Source organism: Poecilia reticulata, linkage group LG2 (assembly GCF_000633615.1).
Source record: "Poecilia reticulata strain Guanapo linkage group LG2, Guppy_female_1.0+MT, whole genome shotgun sequence".
NCBI lineage: Eukaryota > Metazoa > Chordata > Actinopteri > Cyprinodontiformes > Poeciliidae > Poecilia > Poecilia reticulata.
Window position 1 is genome coordinate 41,688,567 of NC_024332.1, and position 12,344 is coordinate 41,700,910.

Consider the following 12,344-nt stretch of genomic DNA (forward strand, 5'->3'; position numbering starts at 1 on the left):
ATTAAAAGTCCAGCAAACCTGCAAGAACCTRTTGTTATTGCCAGTACTTTTACATTAATGCCTTGTTTTATTTAATGTTTTAGATGTCCCTGGTCCCATCAAGGACTTGAAGCCAGTCGTTGTTACTCGTAAGATGATTTTCCTGAACTGGGATGACCCAGAAGATGACGGAGGCAGCGATCTGACAGGCTTTCTTGTGGAACGAAGGGATGCTAAGATGCACACATGGAGGCAGCCTGTTGAAACTCCTTCGTCCAAGTGCGAGTGTGTAGGAATCATGGAGGGACAGGAGTACTTCTTCCGTGTCACTGCCAAGAACAAGTACGGTTTGGGTGTTCCTGTTGAGCTGGGACCCATCAAAGCTGTGGATCCTCAGGGTAAGTTCAAAAGCTTTTTATCGCCAGGACAGAAAGAATTCAGAGCTGGGTTTTTAACTGAAACATAACTGGGTTTGATGACTGTGCAGGTCCACCATCATACCCTGAAAAGTTCCACTACACAGAGAGGACCAAAAACTCCATCACTCTGGCCTGGAAGCCACCGCGCAGTGATGGTGGCAGCCCAGTTATTGGGTACTTCGTAGAGAAGAAGAGGCAGGACCAACAGGCCTTTGAGCCTTGCAACACAGAGATCTGCCCCAACATGACTCTCACTGTTGAAGGCCTGGAGGAGGCTTGGATGTATGAGTTCAGAATCAAGTGTGCCAATCTCATTGGAGAGAGTGAGCCGTCCATTCCACTGACTGTAGTAATTCAAGATGATGAAGGTGAGACCACATTTTGTTAAAACTTCAAATGCATCATTTGTATTCAGAGAAACATTTATATTAGCAAAGTTATACCAGTAAGTATTCTGGTAATGTTTTTCCTCATGTCCTGAATTTTGCTGTCTCTCCCAATCTGTCAGTTGGTCCTGAGGTCCACATGCTGAAGCATTTTACTGCTGACTGCATTACTGTGAAGAAGGGTGAGCCTATTGAAATTCCTGCTGAAATCATTGGACTCCCCATCCCAAACATCGAGTGGTCCAAGGACGACGTGCTAATTGACAAGCCAACAGAGACACTGCTTCTGGAAACAGAGGTGACTGGAAGGCTGAATGCCAAGACCAAACTATCCATCCCAGCTGCCAACAGGAGGGACCGCGGCAGCTATACTGTGTCAGCATCCAACAACATGGGTTCAGCCAAACACACCGTCTATGTCATGGTGCTTGGTGAGTGGGCAACATGCGGGGAACATGCTGCTAAAGAAATGAAAAAAGTTAATAAAGATTAGTGTGTTGACTTTCTGTTTGTTTTCTCCTCAGACCGACCAACTCCACCCAGGAATCTGGCTGTGTCAAACATCAGGGCCGAGTCTTGCTACTTAAACTGGGACCCACCAGTTGATAATGGTGGAAGCGAACTGACCAACTACATTATTGAGAGGAAGGAAGTGCGTAAAGACCAGCCTGAGCCAGAAGAGGGAGAAGAGGCTCCACCTGAGCCGCAGTGGGAAGTGGTCAACAATGCCGTAATTGAAAGGAAATTAGGGGTATGTCACAACAAAAGCATTAACGATAAGCGCTTAGTGACTGTAAGTTGACGGCTAACGCTCTTCCTTTTATAGGTGTGGGAGATGGAGACCAACAAGACCTATCTGTTCCAAGTCAGAGCCGAAAACAAGTACGGCATATCTGACCCGTGTACAACGGAGGAAGTCCTTATCACAGATCCATTTGGTCTTCCTGGCCCACCACAGAAACCAACTATTGCAGAATACTCCAAGACCTCCATGACACTAACATGGGAGCCTCCTAGAGAGACTGGAGGCTCAATGATCACTGGCTACTGGCTGGAGAAAAGAGAGAAAGGAACGGACTATTGGGCCAAAGTTAACAAGACGCCAGTCACAAAAAGAGGCACGAAAGGTTGGGAGTATCAGGTGAGCTTCCTGGGGTTGGTTTGTTGCTTAAAGGTATTTTATTGTGGTCACTTTAATAGATGAAATATCAAAAACACTAAACACATTAATCACTATTTCAATCAGGTGACTCGACTGTTTGAAGGAACTGAGTACGAGTTCAGGGTTGCAGCCTCCAATTCAGCTGGAACTGGACCATTCAGTGGGCCGTCTGACTCTGCCTTTGCAGTTGATCCGATCAGTGAGTTCATCACAGTAGGGATATTTTGTGAAGCTAATAAATACATGGTTTACAAAAATGCAAACTTTTTCTCACCTCCCAGCTCCTCCAAGCATGCCTGCTGCTCCTGAGATTGCTGACAAGACGAAGCACAGTGTCACGCTGTCCTGGATGCCACCGGAGAGTGAYGGAGGAAGCCCCATTAAGGGATACATTATCCAGATTCAGGATGAAGGCTCGTCAGAGTGGCACAAGATCAACGACATTGACAGCCTGCACCCCACCACAGAGTTCACTGTGCCCAGTCTCCGTGAGTTGAAGCGCTACCGCTTCAGGATCATCGCTGTCAATGACATCGGCGAGTCCGACCCCAGCCCGCGCACCAGCGAAGTTCTGATAGAGGATGTCCAACGTATGTTGAACCTTGAACTGTCAAAACAGCAAACGGAYAGCWATTTACTTGTCTCTGACCTTCTGTTGATGTATTCTCTTTACRACAGTTCCTCCTGTAATTACAATTGATGTCTTGGCCGAAGAGCTAGTCAACATTCGTGCTGGAGATCCAATCAGGATTCCCGCAACCATTAAGGGCCGGCCTGCTCCCAAGGTTACATGGGACTACGAAGGCAAAGCSAAGAGCGAGAAAAAGAACAAACTGCACACAATCCCTGTTGAGGCTCAGGTAAGGACAGTTGATTGTTCTTTGGTATGCAAGGCTCATAAAGTAAGCATATSAAATCCAGACCTATAAGACTTCATATTAAAACTGTTTCCAGGTTGAGTCCACAGACACCACCTCAGTGGTGAACATYCCTGTGAGCTTGAGGAGTCATTCTGGACGTTACACCATCACAGCCAAGAACAAGTCTGGACAGAAACATGTCAACGTCAGAGTCATTGTCGTTGGTATGGACTTTTAATYAGCAGAAACGTTCTGTCTGAATTAACCTGAGTTTATGGTTTGGGATTCTTGGTTTGTAGAAAATGTTCATTTTATGTTTATGGATGTCTGACTTTGCTTTTGATTTTGTTTGAAGATGTTCCTGGACCTCCAAARAACCTGAAGGTCACTGATGTAACTCGTTCCACCATGAGGCTGATCTGGAAGCTCCCTGACACTGAYGGAGGAGAGAGGATCAAGAGCTACTTCATTGAGAAGAAGTCTGTKATTGACAAGGCCTGGACCAAGGTAAAAAGGCAGTGTGTTGATTTTCTGCCTYGTCATCTTCATGTTTCCTGTGCTTGAATAATAAATTTGGCCAATTTATTTTACTCCCAGGTGAATGCCACTTGTGCTAGCCAGGCCTTTGTGGTTCCAGGCCTGCTTGAGGGTCAGGATTACCTGTTCAGGGTTCGAGCAGAAAACAGACTGGGATTTGGTCCTTTTACCGAGACGACCGAACCCATCAGAGCCAGAGATCCCATCTGTAAGGATGATCCTTCTTTTCCAGAGGCACACACACACARCACTATATTTCCATAATTGTGTCTATAAAGTTTATTGTTCTTTTGCCACCTCCTCAGACCCACCTGACCCCCCGACCAAGCTGAAGGTAAACCTAGTCACAAAGAACACCGTCACTCTGAGCTGGGAGCCTCCAAAGAACAACGGCGGCTCACCTGTAAAACATTACATCATCGAGCGTCTGAGCTGGGACACCAGCGGCAAGGAGAAGGAGACCTGGAAGCAGTGCAACAAGAGGGATGTGGAGGAGCTCACCTTCATTGTGGAGGATCTGAAGGAGGTCAGTTTACTACCGCTTGCCATTAGATACAYCACTCAGCAATGGTACTTCATCAAGGTTTTCTTCAAATATCATAAAAWTCAATTTAGCAAACTTTTCTCATCACACTGTCAGCTAGAATTTATATGCATGCAGTAATTTATTTACCTCATATAACGTACTGTTATACAAGTGTAGTAAAACCCATCATGACTCTATTTGACTAGAAACCACCCCATTACCATGATATTTCAAACCTTGATTCTTATCAAATATCATTATGTCAGTCTTATTCTTAAGGTTTTTAAAAGGGCTTGCTTCACCACCATATGATGATTTTATTCAAGAAAAGGATAGTAAGATACAAACATACTGAGGTGCAAAACACAGTTTAGCCAGAAGGTGGCATCTATCAGAGGTGTGCGTTCATGGGATGGACTACTAGTTTATATCAGAGTGAAAACTGCAATTTATAAAAATTAGTTGAAGGCAAACAGTCATGTACTACTTGATAATGTCTTGCACTGCTTAATACYGAGAGTCTTGTWTTTAGATTTACCAGTATGTTTTTCTTTATTCCGTTTCTTCGTCTTTGCTTCTTTTAATAGTATATGTACTGTGTTCTGTTATGTGATTAGTATACACTGCTATGAATTGTCCTAATCAAATAAATTAAATCAAACTTGACCTGCAGGGAGGAGAATATGAATTCAGAGTAAAAGCTGTGAATGCAGCTGGACCCAGCMGACCGTCTGCCACCGTTGGACCTCTGGTCATCAAGGATCAGACATGTGAGTGACAACTACCTCAATCATTTCTTAATGTTTCCCTTGGAAACATGTTTAACTATCTGGATTTTAGATTTGACTGTAAGCCAAAAGCTAATTTCTGATGTTTGTTGTTTTTCTACAGGTCCTCCCACCATTGAGCTGCGTGAAGCCATGGAGGGTGAGGAGGGCTGCGATGTCAGCATTGTGGCGAGGATCAGTGGCTGTCCCTTCCCAACCCTGACCTGGCACAAGGCCAGCCTGGCCAAACCCGAGGAAAAGGCTGCTGTCCAGTATGACCAGCACATCAACAAACTGGTGACTCCAGACAAGTGCACACTGTTGATCCAGCAGGCCAGCCGGAACGACAGCGCCCTCTACAGCCTGACGGCCAGTAATAGCCTGGGTACTGTCTCCAAGGACATCAAGCTGGCAGTGCTGGGTGAGTTTACCGTTATCACTAGATGTTGGATACACTCTGTATGTAGTTACCATTAAACAGCAAGCCAAAATCAAGTATTCATAAACCAGAAAACTGAAATTTTTTTATTAAGGTGTTCTTGACAGCTTTCAATTCTTTACTATTATTGGTTGAAAAGCTCAATGAAAATAGTTGAGTGAAACTAAAATATAAACAGAAAATAAAATATGCATCAGCTCTTTTTCATGTAAAATAAATGCACCAAATAAAATAGCTAGTGCCATAAAACWTGCCTAGGCGTTATCCTTAGCTGTTACTAATGATAAAGAGACGTTTTAGCGATCTTTTCATATTGTAACATCCGTTGGAAAATCAATGAAGACACAACGGAGTCAGACGTTCAGTACACTAACAACTTTAATGATGGAACACACAGGTCTTTTCACCCGGGCAGATACCTTTTTCACTCACGGTTCRTCTCTTCTCTTTTTGCCGCTAAGCCTCATGGGAAAACACGTAACAACATAACAGCAGCCTATTGACCGCTACAATATGCTAATCAGGCCGTATATCAGCAATTAGACCGTTAGCGTCATTGCTAACGATGCTAACGCAAAACAAACTCTTTGGATAAGGCTAATTCCCGGTATCAGCATTTTCACAAAACGATCTGTAAATCAGCTCTTGTCAAACATAGAGTATTACACAGAACAGAAATGAATGTGTAAATAAATACTTAAAGCACATGAGGTGAAGTTTAAATATAGATGGGAAGGTTTTCTTTGTAAAACTGCTACCCATAATGCACTGCGACCTCAGAATTCACCTACAAAATAAAGATAAATCAACACTGGCTGTATAGACATTTTTAACTAAATGACCATCTTTTTAAGATAAACTAATATTTTTATCACTAAAACATAAACTGTTTTTAATCTTTTGTTTTGGGCAGAACACTAATGTTAGTCATTTTAGAAATCTTTTTATATGCAAATTAGATCTTTAGCATCATTGCTGTGCATAAAGCAAAACARGGCTAATTCCTGATACCAAAATATTCACAGAATAATTTCTTAATGACATTTTTATCAGAAAACTATTAACTATTTTTAATGTTTTTCATTGTACTCAGTGGTGAGAAACAAAAATCATTTTAGCTCAACATTAACTAAGATGATTTAACAGAATGGAAAAATTAAATTTATATTGCATTTCTGACTTTCAGGACCTCCTGGCCCACCAGTGGGACCAATCAAGTTCACAGAGGTGTTTGCAGAGAGGATCGGCCTGGCCTGGAACCCTCCCACCGATGATGGTGGATCCAAGATCACCAACTATGTGGTTGAGAAGCGTGAGGACAACAGAAAGACCTGGGTCCACGTCTCCAACGACCCGAAAGAGTGCGCCTACGTGGTGACACGACTTACAGAGAACCATGAGTACGAGTTCAGAGTCATGGCCCAGAACAAGTTTGGAGTCGGACCGGCAGTGATCAGTGAGCCAGAGAAGGCCAGAAACCTCTTCAGTAAGTTTAGAGAGGTTTTAAATGTAACATGTTCAATGCTCCTGTGAATATTCTTGGTGACTGATGACCAACCTGTCCTCCTGTAGCTGTACCCGGTCAGTGTGAGAAACCAACAGTTACTGAAGTCTGTCTGGAGTCCATGACCGTCAACTGGGATGAGCCCAAATCTGACGGCGGATCTCCCATCACCGGCTACTTCGTTGAGAAGAAGGAGACCACTTCCAAACGCTGGACCCGTGTCACCCGGGAACCAATCCGTGCGCTCCCACTGGGCAACAACTGGGACGTTACAGGCCTGCTGGATGGCGCCCTGTACCAGTTCAGGGTGATCGCCATCAACGCCGCCGGCTGTGGCCTGCCTAGCTTGCCCTCTGACCCTGTACTCTGCAGAGACCCCATCAGTACGTCATTGTATTGCTCTKATCTTCCTGCACTTTAGAAAAACTTTGTTAGGCTGTACCTCCATTATTCAAATTCCTTGAGGCAAATCATTTGCTTCAAGACTTTGTTAAATGATGTTTTACTATTTAGCGCCGTGTGTTGTGGACGGATGATTGTTTGTTCRATGCTCTCACTTCCACCAATGAGTTGAGTGTTTTTGTTCCTGATAATGTTGCATCCAAACTGAGTTTTTACATTGTCTTTATGTAGAGCCTCCCGGGCCGCCTTACCCGAAGGTGATGGACTGGACTAAATCAACGGTGGAGCTGGAGTGGCTCCCTCCATCGACAGATGGAGGCTCCAAGGTGACAGGTTACATTGTTGAGCTGAAGGAGATAAACAAGGAGGAAGAGGAGATGAAAGCCAAGAGGAGGCTGCTGTTGAGCGAAGCCGAGGAAGAGAAGGAGCCTGAGAGCGACGAGAGCTGGAAGAAGGTAGAGTCTCTTCTGCAGTCCAAACTGCAAAAATACCAAATCTTTCCAAGTATTTTTGGTTTAGTTTCTAGTGCAAATATACTTAGACATAACTAACTCTTCAGCACAACATAGGAGCTTGTTTAAGTCAATAATTCTTTGATATTGATGAAAAAGTAATTGTTATATATGAAATAATTGATTCTAAACAAGCTCGTTTAACTTGCTGAAAAGTTACTTGCAAGTTAGTTTTGTCTTATTTCAAGTAAGATATTTGCACCAAAAATACCTGGTAATATTTTGTGTTTTCTCAGTGCAGATATTGATGGGTTTGTGTGTCTTTGCAGGCAAAGGACACAGAGATCAGAGGAACTAAGTTTGTTGTGACCGACCTGACAGAAGGAGGGCTGTAYCAGTTCAGAGTCCGAGCTGTGAACTCTGCTGGCGTGGGAGACCCAGGTCTGGTGTCTGAGCTGATCGAAGTCAAAGACAGAACAAGTAAGGCTCCGATCAACAACYATTAAAGTGTCGACATATAAACTTTAAATGGGAAATATCATGTAAAATTCACATTTCGCACATTTTTGTATTACCATTTGAGGCTCAACTGCTCCTAAGAATTATGCAAGCACTTTTAAAAGAAACAGAATTTTTTTGGTAACAAGTTAATRTTTTTTGGTGTCTGGAAACTGAGCTGTTTCAAAAACCTATCGAAAGTTAAGTCACATTCGACAGGCACTGCACCGTTACCTAGCAAACCCAGCAGAGTTCTGCCTATCACCTGGCAACCCAAGCTAAGTTCCAACACATTTGGTCAGCTGGTTTCATCGCTGTATGCACTGTGCAACGGCTTCTGGAAAAGACGAGGGTTTTTGTTGTTGTCTTGTTGGTTGTGCAGGAGGCCCCACTTCTGCTTTTCAAAGATGTTCATATTATTGCATCTGTTTGTAGCCATTTTCACGGGGGGGGCGTGGCCAGCAGCAGATTATTTGGATTTAAAGTGATATGAGGCCCTAAAACAGCTAAAATGTCTTTATCTAAGAAATATCTTGTCTATAAAATATTTTAAAAAACGTGTTTTGTGTGGCCTAAGGCCCTATCCTAACCTGTTCAATGAAGTATAATAGGTCACCTTTAATTAAAAACCATCTGCATCCCCAGTTCCTCCTGAGATGGACCTTGATGCCTCAGTGAAGGAGAAGATTGTGGTCCATGCCGGAGCCACCATCCGTATCATCGCCTACGTGTCAGGCAAACCCGCCCCGCAGATCACCTGGTGCCGTGACGACGCTGAGGTGCCCAAAGAGGCCGTGGTAGAGACGACGGGCATCTCTAACTCTCTGGTCATCAAGAACTGCAGACGGCAGCATCAGGGCATGTACACACTGAGCGCCAAGAACGAGGGAGGCGAGAGGAGGAAGGCCGTCATCGTTGAAGTTCTCGGTGAGTGAAAAGTTCAGAAAGAAATTTTTTTTATTTATCTTTCTAAAGACAGTTCCTCATTGTTGGACTTTGTCCCTCTTCTTCCCTAAGATGTTCCTGGACCTGTTGGTCTTCCCTTCGCTGGTGAGAATCTGACCACCGACTCCTGCAAACTGACCTGGTACTTCCCCGAAGACGACGGCGGCTCAGCCATCACCAACTACATCATCGAGAAACGAGAGTCCGACCGAATGGGCTGGACCTCGGTGTCCTACACRGTGACGAGGAACAATGCTGTGGTGCAGGGACTGATCGAAGGCAAGGGCTACTTCTTCAGGATCGCAGCTGAGAACATCATCGGAATGGGACCTTTCATCGAGATCGATAAGATGGTCCTCATTAAAGACCCAATCTGTAAGTCCAAAACAGGGAAATTATAAATACAGAAAAACTGCAGTTCCGAGACTAATTTCTGTCTCCTGCAGCCGTCCCGGAGCGTCCAGAGGACCTGATTATCACAGGTGTTACCAAGGACTCCATCTCTGTTGCCTGGAGACCACCCAAATACGACGGTGGTGCAGAGGTGACCTCCTACGTCCTTGAGTCCCGAATGCTGGGCCGTGACACTTTCACTAGGATTGGAGGCGAGGACAAGCTGATGGACAGGAAGTTCACGCTAACTGAACTGAAGGAAGGTTCGAGTCATGAGTTCAGAGTCTCAGCCGTCAATCAGGTGGGGCAGGGCAAGCACTCCTTCCCCACCAAACCTGTGCAGTGCAAGGATGAGCTCGGTGAGTCACATACGAACATTGTCTTTTATTTATTTAACCAGGTGAGGAGATTGACAACAAATTCTCATTTTCAGACAACATTAAAAAATCATACATCAGAAAACAGAAGATATAAAACAGAGGAAAAAATAGAACTACTAAAAATACTATAATTCACATGACAACTTTTTAAAAAAGGATTTATATTGATCATGTGCTTATAAAAAACATGTAATTTCTTAAAGTTTTCAAACTRCTTTTGTCCCAATTCAGAACCACCTACTTTGGACCTGGACTTCAGAGACACGATGATGGTCAAGGTGGGAGATCCATGCATGCTATCAGGACGTTACAGCGGCAAGCCAGCCCCAACAATCACCTGGACGAAGAAYGACGAAGAGCTTAAATCAGACGAAGAGATCAACCTTCACAGCACCGCACGCCACCTCAGCATGAACATCAGCAAGGCCAAGAGAGAACACAGTGGCCGCTACTGCGTCAGCATCGAGAACGCCGCCGGGCCTCGGACAGGAATTTGCACCATCACTGTAGTCGGTGAGTCACAACGAGACACTTKCATCCATCTTCAGGTTTGAAACATAATCTTCAATCATCATATCTTCAAATGCCCCAAAATAATAAGATGTGTCAAAACTGAAAACCTGAAAGGTGCTAATTTAGTTAGCCTGGCTATTGCCTTCATCTGTAATTCTGCTAGATTTTAATCTCCCGTCAGGGATTTTTCCAATGGAACTCAATTTCCCAGGATGCATTTCATCATGGCCAGTCAGCGAACAGAAATAAGAGTTATTGATTAAAGATTTAATCTAAAGTTGATTGTTCTTAACAAACGACTAACGGTTAATTGATGAGTGGTCATTTTCTTAAAAAGTTTTATTTTCTATCAAGAGGGCCAACTGTCTKTCCTTAACACAAAGGGTTGGATTTTTCAAATGCTGCATTTTTTGAATTTTTCAAATTCTGAATTTTAGCATAGAATCACATTATTTTCCAATTYTTTTGTCAGCTGTTATATACTGACTGAATAAACACAAAATTGTGGTTTTCTCACACTATTTAAATTGGGAAGCCCTCAAAATCAATCATAGTTTTTTACCACAGTTTAAACTTGTATGACCTGAAGATAAACTATAGCTTTAATTTGTGTGACTCTTTCCTCCTGTCAGACCGTCCTCAGCCACCAGAGGGCCCCATAGTGTTCAACGAAGTCTACAGGAACTACATGGTCATCTCCTGGAACCCTCCTCTAGATGACGGCGGCTGCGCCATCTCCAATTACATAATTGAGAAGAGAGACACCAACAGAGAGCTGTGGATGCCCGTCACCTCTTCCTCCACCAGAACCTCCTGCAAGGTCAGTTTTATTCTCCGAACTCTTAAACAGAAAAAATACTTTTAAAAATATACACAACCCAGAGACACAATAGTTTTTTTTCTGTATTTTCTGGTTTGGATCAGTGTGAAAAAAGACGGTGTGAATAAATTATTTACTGTTATGCAAGATTATTTTACCAATACTAGGTCCTTCTAATAGTTTCAGCTAGAATAGAGAGAGAGAACCCATTTTCAGTAAAGTTACCAGAAAACTCTGGAAGCTTAAATGTTGAAAATTGGGCAGTGGACGATTGGAGGGATTGACCACATCCCCGCTTGTCACTGTGTGCCAACAGGTGCCAAAGCTGATCGAGGGTCGTGAGTACATCATCCGGATCATGGCTCAGAACATGTATGGCATCAGTGACCCACTCCTGTCAGCGGAGACCAAAGCTCGAGACGTCTTCAGTAAGCTGATGCTGAATAAACAAATCCATTCTCCAGGTAGGATCAAAGTCAAATTGGTGTCTGACCATTAGACATGTTTCCATTGCAGAGGTGCCTGATGCGCCAAAGCAACCCACAGTGAAGGAAGTTTACCATGACTGCGCCCTGATCAGCTGGGAGCCACCTGCTGATGGAGGAAAACCAATCACAGGTTACATTGTGGAGAGGAAGGAGACCAAGGCCAACAGGTACATTACCCCACAGCGCTGATAAGCAACAATTGTAACTGAGAAAATGCAAGGTACAGCTTCTTAGATGGCCAAAACATTTCCAGGAAGATGGGAAGATTTCATTTTTCAGGCACATTATTTTCAACATGTGAAACTTCTATGTTTCAGATTATTAAAAAATTGGGTGAAATGGTTATTTTTGCAGATGGGTTCGCTGCAACACAGAAAGAATCTACCCCAAAGTGGAGTACTGTGTGACAGAGCTGCTGCAAGGCTGYGAATACGAGTTTAGAGTCAGCGCTGAGAACGTGGTGGGAGCTGGAGACCCCAGCCCACCATCCAAACCAGTTTTTGCCAAGGATCCCATCGGTAGGTTCACGTTTTAAAACTTTCAGTTTTATAAGCCTTACACTGTTAGCAGTAATAATGACTGAAGAACTCTTCTGCCTCAGTAAAACCTGGTCCACCTGTCAACCTTCGCGCCATCGACTTCACCAAAGAGTCAGTGACTCTGTCCTGGGAGCCGCCCACCGACACTGGACGAGGCAAGATCTTCGGATACCTGCTGGAGTTCCAGAAGGCTGGGCAAGAGGAATGGAGCAAGGTGAGATTAAAGGTGTTTTACACCTCATAGGCCGGTAGACTCGGTTCGATTGAGGAACAAAAGTGCAACATTTGGGGTTCACTTTCACACCGCACTGTGTCAACTAAACCCTTTAAAACCT

At 43.9% G+C, this 12,344-nt stretch overlaps 1 protein-coding gene across 1 annotated transcript in view; it reads left to right on the plus strand.

The window, feature by feature from the left end:
- The window catches only part of ttn.2 (titin, tandem duplicate 2), a 228,210-nt gene that overhangs the window by 146,973 nt on the left and 68,893 nt on the right, over positions 1–12,344 (plus strand). The window contains exons 157-183 of the mRNA XM_017309405.1: positions 84–377; positions 467–766; positions 907–1,215; positions 1,309–1,535; positions 1,611–1,925; positions 2,031–2,145; positions 2,228–2,536; positions 2,625–2,806; positions 2,901–3,030; positions 3,162–3,313; positions 3,404–3,551; positions 3,649–3,869; positions 4,543–4,639; positions 4,761–5,057; positions 6,262–6,561; positions 6,648–6,962; positions 7,213–7,436; positions 7,763–7,913; positions 8,577–8,858; positions 8,949–9,251; positions 9,323–9,628; positions 9,881–10,162; positions 10,795–10,982; positions 11,299–11,410; positions 11,499–11,637; positions 11,825–11,988; positions 12,072–12,223. Of these exons, the coding sequence (XP_017164894.1) occupies positions 84–377; positions 467–766; positions 907–1,215; positions 1,309–1,535; positions 1,611–1,925; positions 2,031–2,145; positions 2,228–2,536; positions 2,625–2,806; positions 2,901–3,030; positions 3,162–3,313; positions 3,404–3,551; positions 3,649–3,869; positions 4,543–4,639; positions 4,761–5,057; positions 6,262–6,561; positions 6,648–6,962; positions 7,213–7,436; positions 7,763–7,913; positions 8,577–8,858; positions 8,949–9,251; positions 9,323–9,628; positions 9,881–10,162; positions 10,795–10,982; positions 11,299–11,410; positions 11,499–11,637; positions 11,825–11,988; positions 12,072–12,223 (6,014 nt within the window). The remainder of the gene's footprint in view (positions 1–83; positions 378–466; positions 767–906; positions 1,216–1,308; positions 1,536–1,610; positions 1,926–2,030; positions 2,146–2,227; positions 2,537–2,624; positions 2,807–2,900; positions 3,031–3,161; positions 3,314–3,403; positions 3,552–3,648; positions 3,870–4,542; positions 4,640–4,760; positions 5,058–6,261; positions 6,562–6,647; positions 6,963–7,212; positions 7,437–7,762; positions 7,914–8,576; positions 8,859–8,948; positions 9,252–9,322; positions 9,629–9,880; positions 10,163–10,794; positions 10,983–11,298; positions 11,411–11,498; positions 11,638–11,824; positions 11,989–12,071; positions 12,224–12,344) is intronic.